This window comes from Pristis pectinata, chromosome 18 (genome assembly GCF_009764475.1).
Source record: "Pristis pectinata isolate sPriPec2 chromosome 18, sPriPec2.1.pri, whole genome shotgun sequence".
Lineage (NCBI taxonomy): Eukaryota > Metazoa > Chordata > Chondrichthyes > Rhinopristiformes > Pristidae > Pristis > Pristis pectinata.
Window position 1 is genome coordinate 36,749,794 of NC_067422.1, and position 25,808 is coordinate 36,775,601.

Sequence of the window (25,808 nt, forward strand, 5' to 3'; positions counted from 1 at the left end):
CCACATTCTCCCCAGGCAATGGGAACACCAGGCATCAGTTGCCTTTCTCTGGAAACGTCCAGCCTACAATAACAAGCAATCCCCTGAAAGAACCTTTCCCTAACTCAACTGGCAGAGACTGAGGGATGTTCCCAGGAAAACAAAAAAAGCTGGGATAGACAGGCTCTGTGAACACCGTCTTGAACCTGTGGATGAGACCATTGTGTTCCGACACCATAGAAGTCCATTGTACCCTCGGTGTAGTCCAGGTGGATCCCAATACGTTGCTGCCTCCTGACTGGAGGGTGACCTCTTGTTTATTGTGGAGGGCGGAGAACTTGCTGTTGCTGTACAAGAGGCACCAGGAAAAGATCGTTCCTTCCAATCAGGCTGCTCATATTCGACCCTTTCCTATTGACCCTCTGTAGGTGAGCCGATTCCCGCCCAGTGCCCGCTCTCACTTCCACCTCCACAGTAGCAGCAGCCCTCTGATATGCTCTGGGCGCACAGCACTTGGGGGAAGTTGTTGAATCTCTCCTGGTGTTCAGGATAGGGGACCACAGTCAGGATCAACGTCTGTCACCGTGCGATTGTCTTCTGAGAGGAGGAGATGCTTGTGCGCCGTTGTTGAGGTCAAATGTCAAATGAAGGGCATCTGGAAACACAAAAGATAATAATTAATGCACTGCTCCCTCACAGATGGTCTCTAGGGTAACTGGGGTATAGTCCAACCAAGCATGTGTGTTTACACAGCTTCTTAGGTTTTAGTCGTAATCGTAGACTAGAGTCATAGTTATACAAGCACGGAAACAGGCCCTTCAGCCCAACTCGACTAAGTTGTCCTACTTGAGCCAGTCCCATTTCCCCACATTTAGCCCATCTCCCTCTAAAACTTTCCTATCCATGTACCTACCTAAACATCTTAAACATTGCATTTGTACCTGCCTCTCATTCCACATACCCACCACCCTGTGTGTGAAAAACCTGCCCCTCGGGTCCCCTTTGAATCTTTCCCCTCTCACCCAAGCCATGTCCTCCACAGTTCTTTGTCTTTTTAATCCGGCTGTGGCTCGGTGTCAGGACACGCCTTCGTTGTCCTAACGTTGAAAGTCTGAACCAGGTTCCACTGGACCCTGTACAAGGACCAGACCAGGGAAGGATCTGAGCGACCTGCACTGGAATTACATGAAATGAACAGTGCAAAGGCAGACCACTCTGGCTGGTCGGTCTGGGTGGGTGCCTATGCTCCTCGCCCCCCTAATTCTTCCCAACCCTCAACTTAACTTCCGGTGAGAGTTGAATTCCATTTCACCGCATTATGACAGTCTCCCCTTCCAATGTGTTTCATTGGTTGGTAAAGTACATTGGAACGTCCCGAGGTCATGAGAGACACCTTATAACCGAAATGATAGGCAACAAGGAGCTAATTTCTTTCTATAGAAGTATCTTCAGCTCAGTTGGATCAACAGGTGGTGGTTCAGGTGAGCGGTGACCATAACAGCAGCAGTTAGACAGGGGGACTTCGACAAAGGATTGAGGTGAGAGACAGGTTGCCCATTAGCACCAATGCTCAATACAAGAGGGCATGGCTTTAAGGCAATGGGTGGGAAGTTCAAGGGAGGTTTTTCACCCAGAGAGTGGTTGGTGCATGGAATGCGCTGCCTGGGGTGGTGGTGGAGGCTGATACGTTGGTCAAGTTCAAGAGATTGTTAGATAAGCATATGGAGGAATTTAAGATAGAAGGATATGTGGGAGGAAGGGGTTAGATAGCCTTAGGAGTGGTTTGAAGGTCAGCACAACATGGTGGGCCGGAGGGCCTGTATTGTGCTGTATTGTTCTATGGTACCCGCTGGATTGGGGGAGAGCACCAAGAGGAACGCTTGATATACAGCAGGATTCAAGTGGATGATGGACCAGATTCTATAAAAGGAGGATTGAGAAGCTTGCATCAGCAACAGAGCTGACTGGCAACAAAGGCAAGGACAACAATAGATAATAGGGGACATCTCATTGAATTACCACTTAGGACTGGGCAGCTTTATGACATAACCAGTGGAGATGCACGAGTGTTGACAGTGCTGGCAGGTTGATCAAACACAAGAGGCTTCATAACTAATCCTCTTCCTCATCTCCCTACATGAGGACCCCCCCATTCCGCTTCCCCCCCCCCCCCCCAGCGGAGGAAGATGTTGCTAATATTTAGTACTGGAAGCCCTTTCCCTGTTGGTAAGCCAGAGTTAATGATGCAAACCACAACACCTAAAGTGAAGTACCAACTGTGACCAGCTAATTCTCTACAGATGAGAGAGCTCCCTAGGGACCTTTCTTCTGTGTGGGTGATTTTCCAGTGTGATCACTCCCAACGTGGATCCTTAGATACACAGCAATAAGAGACACAAACGTACGGTGTAAATAGTCTGCTCTCTTCTTGCAGATGGTGTCTGGCTTTGTTTCTGTGAAGCATGTATCTGTTGGGCTGATGGAGATCGAGACCTCGTGATCTGTGTACAAGACAGAAATCAAATTGGTATTCACATTTCTTAACATTTTTTTTCATATTATGGGGCTAAATTGAAACTGATAGTGGAAAATGGAACATTGACCCAAAACATTGCCAGGGCAGGTAGAGCACAGGTTAGAAACAGAGTACGGCTCCCTCTACACTGTCTCACAAACACACCTGGTGTAGGTAGAGCATGGGTTAGAAACAGTAAAGCTCCCTGTACACCACCCTGTCAAACAGTCCCAGGCCAGATACAGCACGGGTTAGAAACTGTAAAGCTCCCTGTACACCAGCCTGACAAACAGTCCCAGGCCAGATACAGCACGGGTTAGAAACAGAGTAAAGCTAAGAAGTGGGGGGAAAAAACTGGGTTAGATACAGAATTAAGCTCATCTACATCGTCCCAAAGCATTCCCGGACAAGTACAGTACAGGCTCAGCACAGGTTACCTTCATGCCCAGTGTCCGTGGGGAGGGAGCGCGGTGGGTGTCTGCTGGTTCCCTGGAGGCACTGACAGTGCTGGAGTGCATCCTGGAGCTGGAGGGACAACATTTTTAATTTAAGTTTTTGTTGACATTTCAAAAAAATTATATAAAAAAACAGTAAAGCACACAAATATGGGAGTTAGAGCATACAAGTAATAGAAAAAGGAGTTCTTAAAAAAAGGTTCAATACTGAGGAAAGCTCCCTCTGTACAGTCCCATGAACACTCCACAGCTAGTACAGCACAGGTTTCAATACCCAGTAAAACTTCTCTACATTGCTCATCGGCAGCTGCAGCATTGTTAGAGTTTAAACCTCTTCTGGCAACTCAACACTTCATCTGCACTAGAAGTGAAACCACAGGGTGCACTCAGTTCCTAAAGGTACCTTTACACTTCAGTGGTTTAAGTAGGCCATCTCACCAGCACCTGGGCAATTAGGGATAGGCAACAAATGCTGACCTTGTAATGTTCATGCCCCTGAAGGAATAATCTTGGTATTGGTTTATTATTGTCACTTGTACTGAGGTACAGTGAAAAACTTAGTCTTGCATACTGTTCGTACAGATTCATTACACGGTGCATTGAGGTAATGCAGGGTAAAAAACAATAACAGAATGCAGAGTAAAGTGGTCACAGCTACAGGGAAGTGCATTGCAGGTAGACAATAAGGTGCAAGGTCATAACAAGTAGATTGTGAGGTCAAGAGTCAAAATGCCTCCTGCTACCAGCAGGGGAAGGTGGGAGGGAGGCCAAGAAGTTGATGGTTCAAAGGATGATCCGTTTGAAAGTTTGTTCCCTTCTACCAATAGGTGTTACAGCCCAGCGATAGTCCACCAGTGGGGCATGCAGGATGAAACTCAGAAACAAAACTGCTGATGCTGGAAACCTGAAATCAAAACAGAAAATGCTGCAAACACTCAGCAGGTCAGGCAGCATCTGTGGAAGAGAAACAGACCCTTCGAACTGAAATGTTAACCTCTGTTTCTCATCTCACAGAATGGAGGGTGAAACCCATCTTCTTCCACACTACAGGAGCCTGAAGACCAATGTTCAACGATTCAGGAACAGCTTCTTCCCCTCCGCCATCAGGTTTCTGAACTGACCCTTGAACTCATTATTCCTTTTTTCTTGCACTATTTATTTATTTTCCTGGAACTTATAGTAATTTTATATCTTTGCACTGTACTGCAAAACAACAAATTCACATCATATAAGTCAGTGATAATAATCTGATTCTGAATACATACAAAAGTGAGTGTGCATAACAGCTATACTCATCACATTCAAGTCCCAGCATCTGTTGAATATTTTGTAACATCATTTACCTTAAATGTTTTACGGCCCAACGTTACCTGGTAGGCAAGTCAACAGGGCCAACCATCATCTCTGAGTCCTTCTGACAGGACATTCTCCTCTCCCCTCCACACCCACCCCCTTCCACTCACCAGCCTCCACCTCTCCCACAGCCCCTGCCAGCAGGTACCAGGACAGGAGGGGGCCACCTTCACCCATGCTAGGTGACACTTGCCCCCTTCCTGTGCCACATTGACTGCTACATTGTGCCACTGACCCTTGGCCCTTTCTGCATCCAGATGTGTGTCGAAGCATCTCAGCAGCTGCTGTGTGATACGGTTGGACATTTCAGTCATGGCACTTTCTGCAGCCGAAAATTTGGCAATCAGCCTGGCAGGATGCAAAGAGCGAGCCCTCTACGGGTCTGCTTAATCGCTGATGTTCCTGGGAAAATAAAACTATGTGTTACCTCCAAGGAGTCATGAGGTGAAGTTCTCTAACATACCTATAAATTATATTAATGTACCCTTAGGAAGTAAATAAATAGAATAAAAACTAGGCATTTGGATTGGTATAGAGGGATATCACACCCCAAACCTCATTGAAGTGTGATGACCATCGTTTAGGTTAAAACAGCAGTTATTCCCCTTGAAGAAAGGCTCCATCTGCTTGCCAACCCATGCAGGGACCTGCCGGAGCGATCTCCCGCCCATTCCATTCCAACACCAGCCAGGGAGCAACGGCAATCCTGACGTAGGGGGTTCCATTCCCATGGGGAGAGCTCAGACCTGGCCCAGGCACCCTCCACATTGCCCAGACACACTCTGCCAACACGACTTCATGCACTTGGTTTATTTCGGGAGAAGGAAGTCTCAAGGGAGCAAAACATTGATGATATTCCTTACCTTTGCCCACAGTTATTTTCCCAGGGGAAGAAGTAGGAGCAGCAAGAGTCAAAGTCAAGTTTACTGTCATATGCACAAGTACATGTGTGCACAGGTGCAATGTAAAACTTACTTGCAGCAGCATCACAGGCACATGGCATCAGATAAAAAGCATTCACAAGAAAAACATCAACATTAATTATACACAATTTTTACAAGAGGGAACACAATTAGAGCAAAAAAAAGTCCATTTAGTGTAAAGTGATCAAAATGGTCATAGTGTTGCGAAACTGTAGTGATTAGGGTTGTGCCGGGAGGTTCTAGAACCAAATGGTTGAAGGGATGTAGCTGTTCCTGAACCTGGTGGTGTGGGACTTCAGGCTTCTGTACCTCCTGCCCGATGGGAGCTGTGAGAAGATGGCATGGCCTGAATGGTGGGGATCTTCGATGATAGATGTTGCCTTCTTGAGGCAGCGCCCTCCTGTAGATACTCCATTGGATCACCTCCAGCAGGAGTTTTTGTAGGGAAACAAAGGACTGCAGATGCTGGAATCTAGATGAAAAACACGATGATGCTGGAGCAACTCAGCAGGCCAGGCAGCATCCGTGGAGAAAAGCAGGCGGTCAACGTTTCGGGTCAGGACCCTTCTTCAGGACTGAAGATAGGAAAAGGGGAAGGCCCGATATATAGGAGGGAAAAGCAGAGCAGTGATAGGTGGACAAAAGAGGGGAGGCGGGGTGGGCACAGGGTGGTGATAGGTAGATGCAGGTAAGAGATAGTGAGAGGCAGGTGCGGGGCAGGAGGGGAGAGCAGATCCACCGGGGGATGGGTCAAAGGTAAGGAGAGGAAGGGGGAAATAAAGGGGGTAGAAAAAAAGAGAGAGAGGCTAGGAAGGGAAGAAGAGAAGAAGAATGGTGGGGTTTGTGGGGAAGGCGGGTGGGGATTACTTAAAGTGGGAGAATTCAATGTTCATGCCGTTCGACTGCAAGGTTCCAAGACGGAAAATGAGGTGCTGTTCCTCCAGTTTGCGCTTGGAATTCTCCTGTCAGCGGAGGAGGCCGAGGACTGTCATGTCAGTGATAGTGTGGGAGGGGGAGTTGAAGTGACTGGCAACGGGGAGATGCAGGTCGCGGTTACGGACAGAGCGCAGGTGTTCTGCAAAACGGTCACCTCGTCTGCGTTTGGTCTCAGCAATTGTAGGGGTAGGAGACCAGGCGATTTACCCCTCCTGCTTCTTCTCACTCAATGAGATTGTAGATGATCCTTGACCTGATCCCAAGTATTTGCTTGTATCCCAATCCAAATATATTCAAGTCCATCAACAAGCATGGTAGTGGAATGGTTAGCATAACGCTTCACAGCGCCAGTGACCCAGGTTCAATTCCGGCCGCTGTCTGTAAGGAGTTTGTATGTTCTCTCTGTGTCTCCATGGGTTTCCTCCGGGTGCTCCGGTTTCCTCCCACATTCCAAAGACATACGGGTTAGGAAGTTGTGGGCATGCTGTGTTGGCGCCAGAAGCGTGGCGACACTTGCGGGCTGCCCCCAGAACACTACGCAAAAGAGGCATTTCACTGTGGGTTTCAATGTACATGTGACTAGTAAAGATATCTTATCAATTGAACATTGTCAATTGCTGTTTGTGGGAGAGAGTTCTAACTTGCACCACCCCTTATGTGCAGAAATGTTTCTGAACTTCACCCCCAAAGGTTGACTCTAATTCTGAGATTCCATTCCTATTCCTGGATTTCCCAACCAGTTGAAATAGTTCCTCTCCAGCTACCCTATCAGCAGAGCCATGGATTGTCTTAGCTGCAGGAATGTAGGTGCGGTATGTTAGGAGCATGCCTGCACTGTTTCACCTTCCTTGGACTTGTGAGGTGTGTGATGCCAAGGGCAATGCATACATGCTGTCCAATGAATGAAGTTGTTTCCGAAAACGTCAGCAGAACTTAAAGCTGATAAAACACAAGCCAACCACAACAATGTTGGTTGTTGTAGGGAGGCAATGGGAAGAGAGCAAAGGTCCCACTACAATTTCTCGGTCCACTTTGTTCAGGATCTGGACTTTAGCCAATGCAACAGGAAGGCATACGGTAAAAGGCAGGACCCCAAGGAGCATTAATGTACAGAGGGATCTTGGGGTAAAAGTCCATAGCTCCCTGAAAGTGGCAACACAAGTTGATCGGGTGGTAAAGAAGGTGTACGGCATGCTTGCCTTTATCAGATGGGGTGTTGAGTACAAAAGTCCGCAAGTCATGTTACAGCTGTATAAAACTTTGGAGTATTGTGTGCCGTTCTGGTCGCCACGGTACAGGAGGGATGTGAAGGCTTTGGAGAGGGTGCAGAAGAGGTTCACCAGGACGTTGCCAGGATTGGAGAGTACTAACTATAAGGAGAGGTTGGACAAACTTGGATTGTTTCCTCTGGAGCACTGGAAGTGGAGGGGCGACCTGACAGAAGTTTATAAAATTATAAGAGGCATAAATAGGAGAGATTGAGTTTTTGTCCCAGGGTGAAAATGTCAAACACTAGAGAGCATGGCTTTAAGGTGAGAGGGTGAAGTATAAAGGAGACTTACGAGGCATTTTTTTCTATATACACAGAGTGGTGGGTGCCCGGAATGTGCTGCCGGGGGAGATGGTGGAAGCAGATACGGTAGCAACATTTAAGAGACATTTAGACAGGGACATGAACAGGCAGGGAATAGAGGGACATAGACCAAGTGCAGGCAGGTGGGACAAGTCTGTATTGGCATCATGGTCAGCGCAGATATGGTCAGCTGAAGAGCCTGTTCCTGTGCTCTACCGTTCGATGTTCATATGAGAAAGAATGAGGGCGGTCTGGGTGTTTATCGGACTGTCACGTCTGTTAAACCTGGCTCAGATTTTCATTGAATCACAGCTTCAGAGAGACTAAATGGCATTGCTTTTTCCAAAGAGCCAACACAGTGATGACAGGCCTGAGTAACCCCGTTCTGTACAGTAGATTCCCACCAGGTAAAATTCATCTGCGGTCACAGGCGTTAATGCACGATACAGTCAGTGGTGATGTGGTCAGAAAAGGAGTACACAAGCAAACAGTACCACATTGTGTGATTGGCAGAAGGGACGGGGACAAAATTCTCATCTTTATCATTCTCTGATAAGCCACAGAGTCACCTTCACATCACCAATGCTGGCTGCCATGGACTCAGAGATTATCTTGAAACTTTAATATGGCAGTTAGCCAGGACAGCTAAATCCACCGACCACAGAGATGAGGAACATCATCTAGTATGTCCTGAGGCTGTTTGTATCTTATTCAGTATATCAGCATGGGGTTTTCCGAAACGGGGAGAAGTTGGGGAAATGTGGGGTGAGAGTTTGAAGTAGAGGGAGACCAAGGGCTGGGTAGGGAGAGTTTTAGACTGCCTGAGCAAGCAGCCAGCACATTTACCATGGGCTGATTAGGCAGCAGGGTCACTGTCTGTGGTCACCTAGATCTGGTATTACACCAATTAACGAACGAGTTACATCGCCTCATGTTGCCAAATTAAATAGGTTTAAGGTAAGGGGGGAAAGATTTAAAGGGGATCTGAGGGGCAACTTTTTCCACACAGAGGGTGGTGGGTATCTGGATTGACCTGCCAGAGGAAGTGGTAGAAACAGGTACAATTACAACATTTAAAAGACATTTGGACAGGTACGTGGATACAAAATGTTTGGAGGGATGTGAGCCAAATGCAGGGAAATGAGACTAGCTCAGTTTGGCATCTTGGTCAGCATGGATGAATTGGGCCGAAGGGCCTGCTTTGATTCTGATGACTCTAAGTGCTTGAGTTTAGGTGCAGTGCTAACTAGACAGGGAGCAAAGTTCTCTCCACCTGCCCCCAAGGCATGGTAGTGTAGCTGTTAGTGCTAGAGACCTGGGTTCAATTCCGGCTGCTGTCTGTAAGGAGTTTGTATGTTCTCCCCGTGTCTGCGTGGGTTTCCTCCAGGTGCTCCGGTTTCCTCCCACATTCCACAGACATACAGGTTAGGAAGTTGTGGGCGTGCTATGTTGGCGCCGGAAGCGTGGCAACACTTGTGGGCTGCCCCCAGAACACTCTACGCCAAGACGTATTTCAGTGTGTGTTTCGATGTACATATGATAAGATAAGATCTTTATTAGTCACATGTACATCGAAACACACAGTGAAATGCATCTTTTGCATAGAGTGCTCTGGGGGCAGCCTACAAGTGTCGCCACGCTTCCAGCGCCAACATAGCACGCCCACGACTTCCTAACCTGTACGTCTTTGGAATGTGGGAGGAAACCAGAGCACCCGGAGGAAACCCACGCAGACACGGGGAGAACGTACAAACTCCTTACAGACAGCGGCCGGAATTGAACCCAGGCCGCTGGCGATGTAAAGCGTTATGCTAACCGCTACACTACCGTGCCTAATAAAGATATTATCTTATCTAGGGTGTCTTCCAGCCCACGCTCAGGAACACACGTGATGAACCCTCACGTTCCCTCTGCCAGGTCACCTTCTGCATTACCATCCCCACAACTGCTGCACGTCCTGTGTGCCAGAAGCACAGCCAATCACTACTGGCCAAGCCCACAGCCCTTGCCTAATCCAGTACTCCCTGCTCTCTGGTGAGTAACGTTGGCTACCTTCACCAAAAAAAGGTGTAAGTGTGCAAGAGAGAGGACGGAGGACACTGCCTGGACTAGAGGGTACGAGCTACAAGGAGAGGTTGGACAATCTGGGGTTGTTTTCTCTGGAGCATCGGAGCCTGACAGAAGTTTGTAAAATTATGAGAGGCATGGTTAGGGTAGACAGTCAGAATCTGTTTTCCCCGGGGTAGAAATGTCAAACACTAGAGGATGTGTTTAAAATGGTAGGGGAAAAATTTAAAGCAGATGTGCGGGGAAAGTTTTCTTAACACACACAGGGAGTGGTGGATGCCTGGTGGTGGAAGCAGATATGGCAGTGGCATTTAGACAGACACATGAATATGCAGGGGGTGGAGGGTGGAATGTGCAGATAGAAGAGATTTAGTTGAATTTATTCCTCCTTGGACTGTAGCATTGGTGGAGAGACTGGCTCTTCGCTAGGAGCTGAGGTAGTTATGGTGATGGTGGGCTTTCTGCCCCAGCGGGGATGCCTACCTAGACCATGTTAGCTGGCAGATGGGTCAACCACGCAAGGAATGGGTTGGAGTCACATATAAACAACAACTGGTGCGCTTCACTTGGTTGGCCTTACCTGTAGTACGAAGAGGCTATCGTCACTCTTCAGGGCAGCCTCCAGCTGCAGCCTGCTTTGTTGCAGCCCAGCAAGGCCGTCCTGCAGTTGTGTCATGGATTCCTCCATCTGACTCACCATGGCTCCCTCCTCTTCCTCGAGGAACCGCAACACGTCCCTCTGCGCCTTCTCAACAACTCTCTGCAGTTCGGCGCACTTCTGCTTGGCCTGCTGTTTTACCTGGAGCACCATGCCCTAAAATTCACCACAAATACACACGTCAGCATCTTAGTTGTAGCACTGACTCAGTGAGCCAGGAGAGACTGGCGAGCATCCTACGCAAGTTCAACCATGCACAGGAATTCATCTCCACCTTGCATCTGCTTCATGATGGAGACAAGTTTCTGTTGGAAAATCTAACCAACGGGACAAAAGAGAGCCAATCTCAGTCCAGACTGGTGTCAGACAAGGCTGGGTCACCACCCCTACACTTCTCTCAATCTTCCTCACCACACTGCTGCACCTCACCTCCAACAAGCCTCCCTCTGGAATGGATGTAATCACAGGACCTTATGTCACCTCCTCTCTGGAATCAAGGTCACCCCAGCTTCAGTCGTCGAGCCACTGCACAAACAGCCGATGTTTGTGTCTGCACATGTTCGGAACCTGGGCTTCAAGTCCTGGCCGACTTGTTCACTGAAGCATACAAGAGGATGAGCCTTACATTCAACACCCACTAAACAAAGGTCCTTCTACCAGGTGGCACAGCGGTTAGAGCCACTGCCTCACAGCACCAGAGACCCAGGTTCAGTCCCAACCTCGGGTGCTGTCTGTGTGGAGTTTGCACGCTCTCACTGTGACCATGCGGGTTTCCCCTGGGAGGTCTAGTTTCCTCCCACATCCCAACGACGTGCAGGTTGGTCGGTTAATTGGCTGCTGTAATTTGCCCCCAGTGTGTAGGTGAGTGGTCAAACCTGGGGGGAATTAACAGTACAGTACAGGAACAGGCTCTTCAGCTCACAAGGTCTGTGCTGACCATGAAGCCAATTTAAACTGCATGTGATCCATATCCCTGTGTTCATATCCCACATTCATGTGTCTACTTCACTGCCTCTTAAACTTTGCTAACGTATCTGCTTTTACCACCACTTCTGGCAGTGTTCCAGGTACCTACCACTCTCTGTGTAAAAAAAACACTTCCCTCATAAATATCTTTTAAACTTTCCCCCTCTCACCTTAAAGTTATGCTCTCTAGTATTTGACATTTCCACCCTTGGAAAAAGGCTCTGATTGTCTACCCTATCTATGCCTCTCATAATTTTATAAACTTCTATCAAGTGTCCCCTCAGCCTCCCATGCTCCAGAGAAAACAACCCAATTTTGTCCAATCTCTCTTACAGCTAATACTCTCTAATCCAGACAACATCCTGGTGAACCTCCTCTGCACCCTCTCCAAAGCCTCCACATCCTTCCTGTAATGTGGTGACCAGAACTGCACGCAATACTCCAAATGTGGCCTAACCAACGCTTTATACAGCAGAAACATGACCTCCCGACTATTATACTCAACGCCCTGACCAATGAAGGCAAGCATGCTGTGCACCTTCTTTACCACCCTATCTACTTGCATTGCCGCTTTCAGGGAGCTATGGACTTGGACCCCAAGATCTCCCTGTACATCAATGCTCCCAAGGGTCCTGCCATTTACTGTAGACTTTCCTCTTACATTTGACCTCCCGAAGTTCAACACCTCACTTGTCCAGATTAAACTGCATCTGCTATTGCTCTGCCCACATTTCCAGCTGATCTATATCCTGCCCTATCTTTTGACAATCTTCCTCACTTTCCACAGCTCCAATTGTTGTCTCATCTGCAAACTTACCAATCAGCCCACCTACATTTTAGTCCGTCATTTATCACAAACAACAGAGGTCCCGGCACCGATCCCTGTGGAACACCGCTGGTCACAGGCTTCCAGTCAGAATGACAGTCCTCCACCACGACCCTCTGTTTTCTATGGCCAAGCCAATTCCAAATCCAATCTACCAAGTCACCATGGATCTCAACACAGTAGTGTAGCGGTTAGCATAACGCTATTTCAGCGCCAGAGACCAGGGTTCAATTCCAGCCACTGTCTGTAAGGAGTTTTTACGTTCTCCCCGTGCCTGCGTAGATTTCCTCCGGGTTCTCCGGTTTCCTCCCACGTTTCAAAGACGTACGGGTTAGGAAGTTGTGGGCATGCTATGTTGGCGCCGGAAGCGTGGCGACACTTGCAGGCTGCCCCCAAAACACTCTACGCAAAAGATGCATTTCATTGTGTGTTTCGATGTACGTGTGACTAATAAAGATCTTTTGGATCAGCCTACCATGAATGACCTAGTTGAATGGGGTATTAAAGTCCATGTAGACAACATCTACTGTCCTACCCCCATCAATTATCTTCGTTACCTCCTCAAAAAACTCAATCAAGTTGAAAAGAATGTGGGGAGAACCAAATTGGGATTAATGTAGGAATGGTGTAACTGGTTGGTGCGGACTCAATGGGACAGAAGGGCCGTGTCCGTACTGCATCTCCCTATCCTGCTCTCGCAGCACAATACTGCCCTCAACAATAAAGGTTCATGGCGGGACACTGGAAAACGTGGACCATTCCCTGTATCTCGGGAGCAACCTCTCAACAAAAGCAGATATGTATGGTGAGGGTCACCATCACCTTCAGCACATGAGCACAGCCTTTGGACTGCCAAGAATAGAGTGGTCAAAGAAGCAGGGCTCAAACTGGCACAAGTTAATGGTGTATCAGGCAGTAGTGATTCCTGTGCTCCTGTTCAATTCTGAGACACAGACTTTCTGCAGCAGCCGCCTCAAGCACTGGAGACTTACCATGAAACCTAACTCACAAAATCCTCCAAACCATCAACACCTTCTCCCAGGTCACCAGTGAGGCCCTCATGACATCCAGTTAGCTCCATTGTCCAGGCCACATCCTTCACATACCAGACATCAAACTCCCACTGTACAGACTGTATTCTGTATTCCGAGATTGCTGGGCAGACAGAAGATGTTCTCAAAGCATTCTTAAGAAAGTGTAACATCCTTAATTGACTCGTGGGAATTCCTGACCCACAACAGCTCAGAATGGGGAAGGAATGTTCCGGATAACACTGAGAACCCCGAGTCCCTTCTCTAAGCGGCACACAGAAGCCCAATGAGGGAATGATGGCTCCGTCTCCCGAACCGCCCTTCCAACCCTTTCACCTCTCAACCCATGGGTCTCATCAGCCACCTCAGAAACCGACAGAAACTGGAGGAGAAGTGCCATCCTCAACTCGGAGAGGAGAGAAGATTGCGGAGCGCAAATCTGGCAGCACTACTTACTTAATGGAGTCGACCTTTTTGTTTCAGCTTTCCGATCTCGCCTGTGGTCTCTTCTATCAGTGTGTCCACTTCTCCCCTGTCGCCCACAGAGTTCTTTCTGAAACATCAGAGCATTAAATATGGTCAGAAATCATGGCATTGCCTTCCCACCATTGTCCCCGAGTGCAGTGTGGTGGAAACCTTCCATCCTTCCTCACTCTCTCCTTAAAGGGGAACACTCTCCAGCTTGGTTTCCTCCTCGATAAAATATCCAGGCCCTGCGCTCCAGGCATTCCTGGGCCATCGATTCACGAGCTGGGATTGGTTGTGCAAAACATTGGTGGGGCCAGTTCCCGATTATAGATCAATCCTTCAGCAGAAATGGTATTGTTGGAAAAACATCAAAGGCTCGAACTCCCCATACATGAAAGTTAATAACTAATGGAAACACAGCTGAAGTTCATTGCTAACACACGAAACGCTGCAATTTGCTGAGGGATGTGTTTGGAATAATTGGGGAACAGCCCGTAGTCTTCCATCCACAAGACTGCCTCACAGCGCCAGAGGACCAGGGGTTTCAATCCCAACCTCTGCTCCTGTCCATGCAGGGTTTGCATGTTCTCCCTGTGAGTGCTTGGATTCCTCCGGGTGCTCCGGTTTCCTCCCACATCCCAGCGACCTGCAGGTTGGTGGGTCAATCGGCCGCTGTAAATTGTCCCTGGTGTTTAGGTGAGGGGTAGAATCTGGGGGGAACTGATGGGGAATGCGGGGAGAATGAAATGGGATTAGTGTAGGATGAGTGTGACTGGGTACTGATGGTCAGCACGGACTCTGTGGGCCGAAGGGCCTGTACCAGGCTGTGTGACTCTACCACCATCTGCCGAGCCCCTGATCAGTGGCCCTGCCTCTCTCTGACCTGCCTATTCAACGACAGAGGTGAGTCTGCCTCCATCTCAGTCATCACTACTATTCAGCTCCACTAAAACTAATCGCCGTATCCCAGCTCCCAGTTACACACCGTCCCCAGGCCCTGACTACAGCAGCTCACATTTCACCAACATGTCCAGCTTTACCTTCTCAATGTCACTCTGACCTCGTCACACACTCTGCAACCACCGTCACCTGAGGGATTGCTCCGCCGACCTCTCTCTCCTTCATAAGACTGTCTCTGAAACTAATTAAAGTCCTCCCCTCTGGACTCCAGCACCCACCCCATCGCCCCAAAACTCTCCCCTCTTTGTCTCCCTCTGCTCTTTAATGAATCTCCAAGTTCTCTAAGTTTTTATCAGCACTCTCAGTTTTGAATGTAGATTAGATTCATGGTGTTATACAGCACGGACATACGGGCTAACTTGTCCATGCCAGCCACAACACCTATCTACGCTAATCCTGTCAGCCTGCATTTGACCCATATCCCTCTAAACCTTTCCCATCCACCTACCTGGAATAACTACTTTTAAATGTTGTCCTTGTTACCTGCCTCATCACCTCCTCTGGCAGCTCGTTCCATGTACCCACCACCCTCTGTGTGAAAAACTTGCCCCTCAGGTCCCCTTTAAATCTCTCCCTTCTCACCTTAATCCTGTGCCCTCTCGTTTTAGATTCCCCTACCCTGGGAAAAAGACTGCAACTACCTACCCTATCTTTGCCCCTCATGATTTTATAAGTCTCTATCAGGTCACCCCTCAGCCTCCTGCACTCCAGGGAAAACAGTCCCGGCCTATCCAATCTCTCCTTGTAACTCAAGCCCTCCAACATTCCTGTGAACCCTTTCCGCACTCTCTCTGGCTTAATCACATCCTTCCCATATCACGGCAACCAGAACTGCATGCAACACTCCAAGTGTGGCCTAAAAACATCTTGTACAACTGTAACATGACTCTTATGCTCAATGCCTTGGCCGATGAAGGCATGCATACCATACGCCTTCTTCACTGCTCTGTCTACCATGTCACCACTTTCAGGGAACTATGTACTTGTACCCCAATGTGTCTCTGTTCTATAACACTCTCCAGGACCCTACCATTTACTGTGGATGTCTTACCCTGGTTCAACTTCCCAAAATATATCACCTCACACGTGTCTGAGTTAAATTCCATCTGCAAATCCTTGGCCCACTTTCCCAGTTGATCTGGATCCTGTTGTAACCTCAGACAACCTTCTTCACTGTCTACCACACCACCAGTTTTGGTGTCATCTGCAGACTTACTGATCATGCCGTCTACATTCTATTCCAAATCATTAACTGATATAACAAATAATAAAGGACCCAGCACTGATCCCTGCGGCACACCACCTGTCACGGGCCTCCCACATCCCAACGACCTGCAGCTTGGTGGGTTAATTAGCCGCTGTAAGCGCTCACAGGGAGAACATGCAAACCCTACATGGACAGGAGCAGAGGTCGGGATTGAACCCTGGTCTCTGGCGCTGTGAGGCAGTCTTGTGGATGGAAGACTACGGCTGCTCCCCTAATATTCCAAACACAACCCTCAGCAAATTGCAGCATTTTGTGTTGTTAGCGATGAACTTCAGCTGTGTTTCCATTAATTATTAACTTTCATGATGGGGAATTCAAGCCTTTGATGTTTTTCCAACAATACTATTTCTGCAACCCTCCACTATCAACCTCTGCCTCCTGCCACCAAGTCAATTTTGTATCCAATTTCCTATCTCACCCTGGTTCCCATGTATTCAAACCTTCTGGACCAGCCTATCATACCCTGGCGCAGGCCTTGCTGAAGTCCCTGCAGACAAAATTCACCACCCTGCCCTCATCAATCATCTTGGTCACCTCCTCAAAAAACTCAATCAAATTTGTGAGACATGCTGATTATCCCTAATCAGTCCTTGCCCTTCCAAATGTAAGTAAATCCTGTTCCTCAGAATCTCCTCCAGTAACTTTCCCACCACTGATGTAAGGCTCACTGGTCTATAGCTCCCTGGCTTGTCCTTGAAGCCCTTCTTAAATAAAGGCACAACTTTAGCCATCTTCCTGTACCTTACCCGTGGCTAACAAAGATACGACAATGTCCGCCAGGGAGACAGGAATCTCCTCCATTTCTTCCCACAACAGGATACACCTGGGCAGGCCCCTGGGATTTATTCACCTTTGCACACTTCAAGACCGCCTCCTCCTTTGCAATGTCGATGTGCTTCAGGATATCACTCTCCTCTTCCCTGAACTCAGTAGCTTCCACACCCTTCTCCGTAGTAAATACAGAGGAGAACTGCTCATTTAAGACCTCACCCATGTCTAGTGGCGTCACAGATAGATGACAACACTGATCCTTAAAGGGAACCTACTCTCTCCCTATTTACCCTTTTAGAATCATAGAACAATACAGCACAATACAGGTCCTTCGGCCCACCATGTTGTGCCGACCTTCAAACCACTCCTAAGACTAACTAACCCCTTCCTCCCGCATATCCCTCTATCTTAAATTCCTCCATATGCTTATCCAACAATCTCTTGAACTTGACTAACGTATCAGCCTCCACCACCACCCCAGGCAGCGCATTCCATGCACCAACCACTCTCTGGGTGAAAAACCTCCCTCTGACGTCTCCCTTGAACTTCCCACCCATTACCTTAAAGCCATGCCCTCTTGTATTGAGCATTGGTGCCCTGGGAAAGAGGCGCTGGCTGTCCACTCATTCTATTCCTCTTAATATTTTGTACACCTCTATCATGTCTCCCCTCATCCTCCTTCTCTCCGATGAGTAAAGCCTTAGCTCCTTTATTCTCTCCTCTCTTTTGCTCTTAATAATCTTACAGAATCTCTCAGGAATATCCTTCGCCTTACCTGCCAAGGCGATCCCCTTTATGCCCTCCTGATATTCTTCTTAAGTGCACCCCTACCTCCCTTGTACTCCTCAAGGGACTTGCTTGATCCCAGCTGCCGATACCTGACATATGCCCCCTTCTTCCTGACCAGAGCCTCAATATCCCTTCTCAGTCAGGGTTCCCTCATCCTGCCAGCCTTGCCCTTCACTCTAATAGGAACATGTTGGCCCTGAGCTCTCCCTGTCTCACTTTTAAAAGCCTCCCATCTGACAGACGTCCCATTACCTGCAGACAACCTCCGCTGATCAACCTTGGCAACTGTAGCCATTCTTATCTGATGAAAACCATGGAGAGCCTTGGATGACTTTTTAAAGTAAACACGTTGTGTAAATGCCACTGAAATGTTCAGATCACCAGGAGAGCGCCCCCTGAATTTCTGTCACATCTGAGACCCGTGGTCACACACAAGCTCTTGACCGCTCTCCACCAGCACTGATTTGCTGTCCGTCCGAGCTCTCCTGGTCTGTTCTTCCCCTTCATCCTTCACCACATTCAGGACTTCAGCAAAAGACTTTGCTCCTTCCTTTCAGACGTCAAAGATCACAAACTTCAATGGCTTTCGATTCTAATACCCCTATGGACCTTTCTCCTCCACTTTGCTTTCCTCTGGCCCTTCAGTCGCACCCTGACCACGTTTTCACCAGCCCTCCTGATCTTCCCCTCTCTCACCCCGAACAATGAGTCCACAGCAGAGGTCCCAGCTCCATTCCCGTCGTAGTGAATGCCGGGCCCAACATGATGTTGAACTCCTCTTCCATCACCCCCACCTCCATGCCCACTTCCCTGGCCAGGAGTTGTCGCCCAAGACAGTGGACTCCGCAGAACTCCCGATCCCTCGAACCCCCCCTCCTGGCCTCTCACTCTCTCCAGATCTGTCCTTCGCTGTGCCCGTTGACCGCCTGAGATTTTGCGCTGCCTTTACTCACTGTAACCAAGCCTGCCCTCTGAACTTGCGGCTCACCAAGGACTAAATCAGCGTCATCATCAAACAAACACCAAGCTGACCAGGGCTCTGTTGTCGTCTGACAAACTGACCCCTATCTCATGAAGGCTGAAGGTCAACTCTCTGATACCACTGAACCATAACCCCACCACTGCACACTAGGCCATTGTCTCCCACGCAGTCATGGACTTTATCTCTGTTTACTTTTCTTTACTTCCATCTCCAGCTGCTGTTTTTTAATAAAATAGTTATTACCTTCACACCTCTAGTCTGCACTGTATCACAGGCAGTCCCTCTGTTCTAGCTGCCTCTCCCTCTCTCTGCAGCTTAACACATTTGCTTCAGTTCTATTAGAACATAGAACAGAACAGCACAGGAACAGGCCCTCCGGCCCACAATATCTGTGCCAACCATGATACCAATTTGAACCCCACATCCACCCTGCACATGGTTCATATCCCTCCATTCCCTGCCTATTCATGCGCGTGTCTAAATGCCTCTTAAACGTTGCTCTTAAATGTCGACCTTTTCTCGTGGGGGTGGCACGGTAGCATAGCGGTTAGTGGGGTTCGATTCCCGTCGCTGTCTGTAAGGAGTTTGTACGTTCTCCCGTGTCTGCGTGGGTTTCCACCGGGTGCTCCGGTTTCCTCCCACGTTCTAAAGACGTACGGGTAGGTTAATTCGGGGTTCAAAATGGGTGGCGCGGACTCGTTAGGCCGGAAGGGCCTGTTACCACGCTGTAAATAAAATTTTTTTAAAAATTTAAAATTTAAAAAAATGCCGCCTGACCTGCTGAGTGCTTCAGCTATTCTTTGTTTCTGTTTCAGGTTTCTGACACCAGCAGTACTTTACTCCACTGTAACTCCAGCTATTGAGTCACCACGCGATAGAATCAAACACTGAAGCCTGCGTAGGAGGTGTTGGTCATGATTTAAAGAAGGTCATGATTTAAAGCCTCTACCCTCCACAGACCCGAACTCGTTCAGAGCTCTCCTGCCCGAGATCCAACTCCCAACAAGTCCCGCCCATCTCGTGTTCCCGCAGCCTCTGACCCACACTGGGCCACAAAAGGCACTATCTAAACACAATTCTCTCCTTTCAATGTAACACACCGTCAAAATCCATGGAGTTTTTGTGTCCATTAAGCCCTTGGCACATCTAAGATGGGCGAGCTATTGCCAGCTTTACAATAACCAACGGGGAAAGGGCAGGCCAGTGCGTTAACCCCAAATTACCTCTCACCCACTGCTTTGGTCAGAATGGAACCCCTCTCTTGTTCAAATTCGCTGTGTGCCTCTAACCAGTTGGTTCTGTACATTCAACCCCCATTCTGTAGGGTAATGGAAGCTTAACACTTACATTCACTTTCCAACTTTTGATCTAAGTGGCAGATTTATTAGACTTTGGTTCTACCCAATCCATTAAAGTATCCTGTAATTCTTTCCCCAGTCTAAATATTCCTTCTTTCCTTGTAACCCAAGCTTCTTGAAATTAAATGGGAGGTTTTGTGACACGTCTCCCACAACCCAAAATGCCACACACACCAATGAACTGCCCTCAGAGAGGGGCTCTGGTGTTTTACGGGCAGGTAGAGCAACAGATATGAACCCTGCAAGGCTCTGCACATGGTGCTCAGTTGGTGTCCTGCGGTGGTGTGAGTCAGAGGCAGGGTCAGTCTGGTAAAGTGCAGATATTAGACTCAACCCCAATCTCTGCATTCAATGGTAAGAAATACAGCAAGTTAGCTTGAGATTTACCACAGTTAACCACTTTAGCGTTTCCCTTGAGCTGAGTGTGGTGTACCTCCATATTCCCATATTCTCCATACGTGGCAATCTTCACAGCACCAATAAACGCCCAGCCCCAATCCCAACCGACCTTCAATCCCAGCCACTCCCCCACCTCAGCCACAACCCCACCTGTAATCCTCTCCCCATCCCTGCAACTGTCTTCTGCTGCAGCCCACTGGACTCAACACTGGATCCAACAATTTCAGATAACCATAAGATATAGGAGCAGAATTGGGCCATTTGTCTGTTGAGTCTGTTCTGCCATTCAATCACGGCTGATTATTTTTTCAACCCCATTCCCCCGCCTACTCCCCGTAACCCCCTCACTAATCAAGAACCTATCAAACTCTGCTTTAAATACACCCTGTGACTTGGCCTCCACAGCCGTCTGTGGCAACGAATTCCACAGATTCACCGCCCTTGGCTGAAGAAATGCCTCCTCATCTCAGTTCTAAAGGGACGTCCCTTTATTCTGAGGCAGTTCCAGTCTGTGTCATATCTGGCCAGTTCTAATGAAAGGTCATCAGCCTGAAACGTTAACCCTGCTATTCTCTCTCCACAGACACTGACTGACCTGCTGGGTGTTTCCAGCACTCTCTGCTTTTATTAGTGGAGACCAACATCTGACTTGTTAAAAATCAACAAGGCCACAGTTGAAAGGAAGGTCGATGCTTGAGCCCCACCTAGCAACAGCTTGTTCCACTTACTGCTGGGCAAAGTATACACCACTGAAATAGTGGGCTTCACTGGCAGCTCTGCTCACCTCTCCGTCTACTGTTTGCTTCATTGCCATTTAAAATGATTGCCAATTCATTCCGAGTTTCTTGGAAATGGTCACAGATAAGGTCATTGCAACCTGACTATTCCTGACAAACCACACAAAACCTTTTCATTAGTTTCCCCCACAGCAGCTCGCTACCAAGTATCTTTTATTCTACATAAAACCACTCTAACCCTCAATTAGATTCCACGACATAACTCAATGCCAGATGTCCACAATTCTCCATTATAATAGACCGACTCTGGGTCTCTGTGGAAGCAAAACATTTCCAGGCAAGTCTGGCTATACTTAGGCCAGAGATTCTGGGGAAATCTGTTTCCAGGTGACAGTCTGATTAGCAATTATTTAACAATCCAGGGATTAAATAGGTGACAATCAGTTAAAAATAGTCAACAAAGAGCCTTTTACAGGGAAAACCTATCACATTGGAAATCTGAAATAAAGTGTAGCAATACAGCAGGTCAGTCAGTAAGTGACAAAGTTCAGGTAATACCTCACCTCACGAGAGGTATTGTGTACAGTTTTGGTTGCCCTGTTATATAGGAAAGACGTTAGGATGCTGCCTGGACTTGGGGGCCTGAGTTACAAGGAGAGGACTTTATTCCCTGGGACATAGGAGATTGAGGGGTGACCTGATAGAGGTGTACAAGATCACGAGGGGCATAGACAGGGTGAAAGCGCACAGTCTTCTTCCCAGGGAGGGGGTGTTAAAAACAAGAGGGCATAGGTTTAAGATTAGAGACGAGACACTTAAAAGGGACATCAGGGGCAGCTTCTTCACACAAAAGGTAGTGCGTATTTGGATTGAGCTGCCAGAAATAGTGGTTGAGGCAGGCACATTAGTGACATTTAAATGCCATCTAGATAAGTACATGGATCGGAGAGTTGTATTGGGCTATGGGCCAAACACAGGCAGATGGGACTAGCTCGATGTGGACACAGTCAGCATGGACGAGTTGGGCTGAAGGGTCTGTTTCCGTGCTGTATGACTATGTATAAACTGCCCGATGTGGTCCTAATAACAGACAGGTTTATATCAAACTTTTTTTGTACTAGAATTTAACTGTTTTCTTGTACAACATTAGTACAGTATCTTCAATGCTGTCACCACACAGGAAGATTTCAACTCCTAAGTCACAAAGGGTTAACTTACCTTCTTTCCTTCAAACCAGTGGACATACTCGTCCTACTCTCCAAGCTTGTACACAGCGGGTTTTATAATTTATACCTTTAGTTCGCTGACTTGCTCCTCCAAGGACACGGTCTCGTGTTGTCGGTGCTCATTGATGGCGCACAGGCAGCACACACAGGTCTGGTCAGTCCTGCAGAAGACCTCCAGTGGTTTCCGATGGTTCGGACACTTCCTGCCCTCGATGTCCTTGATGGGATTGATGAGCCGGTGATCCTTGAAGACCGGGTTGCTGGCATGGGGCTGGAGGTGAAGCTGACAGTAGGAGGCCATACAAACCACACACGACTTGACCGCTTCCAGCTTCTGGTCAGTGCAGAAGTCACAGAGGACATCCTGAGGGCCAGTGGCATCCTCTGAGGCAGGGGAGGGATCGGAGTTGGTGAAGTCCTCCACAATCTCGCACAAGATGGTGTTCTTGGAGAGGGAGGGCCTGGAGTTAAAGGTCTCCCGGCACTGAGGGCACCTGAAGGTCTCCGAAGCCCCGTCCTGATGCCAGCATCTGCCGATACACTCCATGCAGAAGTTATGGCCACAGGGAATGGTGGCCGGAGACTTGAGGAGATCCAAACAGATGGCACAGCAGAGTTTGGCTTCGGAAATGGAGACTTTAGACACTGCCATTCCTCGGGGGGGGTGGGGGGGGGGGGAGAGAGAGAGAGGATCCAAAACAAGCCTCACCAGTCTGGACAAGCAGAAGACTGACAGGAAAACCTGGGACCAGTCCAGGAATTTTCATTAATGATCCTCAGAGAACTCCCTCAAACTCAGTAGCACGGACTGATGTCATTTGCTCAAAATCTTTTTCAACTGCAGAAGTTTCAGCTTTATTTTTCAGATTTAAATCTTACACAAAAACGTTTTGTTGCAACATGAACAAGGAGCCCCACCCATACTTATCCAGTTACACAAGCCAGCTACCAACATTCCTTTAGGTTTTATCGGAATGACATCTGTGCCTGTCTGTTAACCCAGCAGCAACGGCTTAAAGGGGCATTGACTCCACTACTGTATGCTTTCCCCAGTCTCACGCACACATGCTGCCACAATATAAATCGTCTCAACTACCGATCAGGGGAGGGGTCGATGGCACCAGAGGATGGTGGGGTGGGACAGTTAACCCTCCGGTTTTCCTCCCTACAGCCCTCCCCTGAGCCAGACGGCCAGAGAGTTCAATGAGAGATTTAAAACATGCTGGAGATAAAAGCCATTGATAATAGAAAGAGAGAAGCTAATCGTTAAATTAATCGAACCCTTAGAGATTTGGTTTGGTTTTACTGTATGCTCACACTTTAAAAGGTGGGGACCACAGAGACCAGACATAAATCATTCACGTGGAAAACAGTGATGGACATCGGGCTGCCAACTAACACCAGTTAAAAAGGACGGAGCAGAAGTCTGAGGAACTGAACACATTGGTCTATAGGAAACATCCCAGAATTGGTTGTAAATTGAGGATTGGAAGGGAGGTAAGAATTTGGGAAAGTTACAGTCACCGGGGAAGTTGTTACAGAGCGAATTGTTGGATCCTGTGGGCTGGCAATCTCTGGATACTGACGTACTTCATTCCAGAGGCAGCTGGTGAGGACAGTTGATACATTGGTTTTAACTTTCCAAAATTCATCAGATTCAGGAACTGGAAAATGTGAAATGTGACTCATGTATTCACAAAGGGGAGGGGTGGAAGGCAGAAAGCAGGGAACTACAGGCCAGTTAGGCAGGCAGGGTAGTGTAGCAGTTAGCATAACGCTACTACAGCGCCGGCGACCCGGGTTCAATCCCCGCCGCTGTCTGTAAGGAGTTTGTACGTTCTCCCCGTGTCTCCGTGGGTTTCCTCCGGGTGCTCCAGTTTCCTCCCAAAGATGTACAGGTTAGGAAAGTTGTGGGCATGATATATTGGCCCCGGAAGCGTGGCGACACTTGTGGGCTGCCCCCAGAACACTCTACGCGAAAGATGCATTTCATTGTGTGTTTCGATGTACGTGTGACTAATAAAGATCTCTCTCTTACATCTGCCAGAAGGAAAAACGTTAGAAGCTGCTACTGATGTTATAGCAAGTTCAAGGTACTTGGGCAAGGTTAAAATAGTTTGGTGAAAGGAAAACAATGTTTGACCAATTTATTGGAATTCTTTGAAGAAGTAACATTTGTTGTGAATAAAAGAGAAGAGGTGGGTGGGGTACACATAGATTTCCAGATGGCATTCAACAAGCTGCCACATCAAAAGTCATTACAGAGAATCCATGCTCACGGTTCAGGAGGCAACATTAGTGAGGATAGAAAATTGGCTAGTTAACAGGAAGCAGAGAGGGAGGCATACATGAACCTTTCTCTGGTTGGCAAGATATAATGAGTGGATGTACCACAGGAACCGGTACAGGATGGGGGCAACTGCTCCGCCCAGGACCGCAAGAAACTGCAGAGAGTTGTGGACACAGCCCAGTGCATCACGGACACCAGCCTCCCCTCCTTGGGCTCTGTCTTCACCTCTCGTTGTCTTGGTGAAGCAGCCAGCATAATCAAAGACCCCACCCACCCGGGTCATTCTCTCTTCTCTCCTCTTCCATCAGGTAGAAGATACAGGAGCCTGAGGGCACGTATCACCAGGTTTAAGGACAGCTTCTACCCCACTGTGATAAGACTATTAAACGGTTCCCTTATACAATGAGATGGACTATGACCTCACGATCTACCTTGTTGTGACCTTGCACCTTATTGCACTACACTTTCTCTGTAGCTGTGACACTTTACTCTGTACTGTTATTGTTTTTACCTGTACTACCTCAATGCACTCTGTACTAACTCAATGTAACTGCACTGTGTAATGATTTGACCTGTACGATCAGTATGCAAGACAAGTTTTTCACTGTACCTCGGTACAAGTGACAATAATAAACCAATCCCAATACACATTCTGGATAAAGGCACTGTTGCTAACTTTACTGATGACACAAGGCTAGGTTGGGAAGAAAGTTGTGAAGAGGACGTGGAGAGGCTTTGATGGGATATAGCTAGGTTAAGTAGGGGAGTCCAGAACTGAAAGGCATAGGTTTAAGGTGAGAGGGGAAAGATTTAAAGGGGACCTGAGGGGCAATTTTTTCCACGCAGAGGGTGGTGAGTATATGGAACGAGCTGCCAGAGGAAGAGGTTGAGGCAGGTACAATAGTATTATTTAAGGAGCACTTGGATAGGCACATGGAGGGGTGGGGCTTGGAGGGATATGGGCCAAACGCAGGAAATTGGGTGGGCACCATGGTCAGCATGGACTGGTTGGGCCGAAGGGCCTGTTGCCCTGCTGCATTGCTCTCTGACTCTATAAGTAAGTGGGCAAAGATCCGGCAAACTGAGTGAATGTGGAAAAATGTGAAATTGTCCATTTTGGTAGGAAAAATAGAAAAGAAGCATGTTATCTAAATGGTGAGAGACTGCAGCCTCTGAGGTTCAAAGGGATCTGGGTGTACTGGTGTGTGGTTCACTACAGACTAGTATGCATCAAGTGAATGGGAAAGCTAACAGAATATTATTTATTGAAAGGGGAAAT

At 48.0% G+C, this 25,808-nt stretch overlaps 1 protein-coding gene across 1 annotated transcript; it reads right to left on the reverse strand.

Annotated features, from left to right (window-relative positions):
• Positions 1–390: 390 nt before the first annotated feature.
• LOC127580141 (E3 ubiquitin/ISG15 ligase TRIM25-like) lies at positions 391–23,133 on the reverse strand. Its single transcript, XM_052033352.1, is given in 8 exon segments — positions 391–543; positions 545–604; positions 606–634; positions 2,932–3,019; positions 10,382–10,615; positions 13,261–13,406; positions 13,739–13,835; positions 22,307–23,133. Coding segments are annotated over 8 exon segments (1,392 nt in total). The 5' UTR covers positions 22,892–23,133.
• Between the last annotated feature and the right edge of the window lie 2,675 nt (positions 23,134–25,808).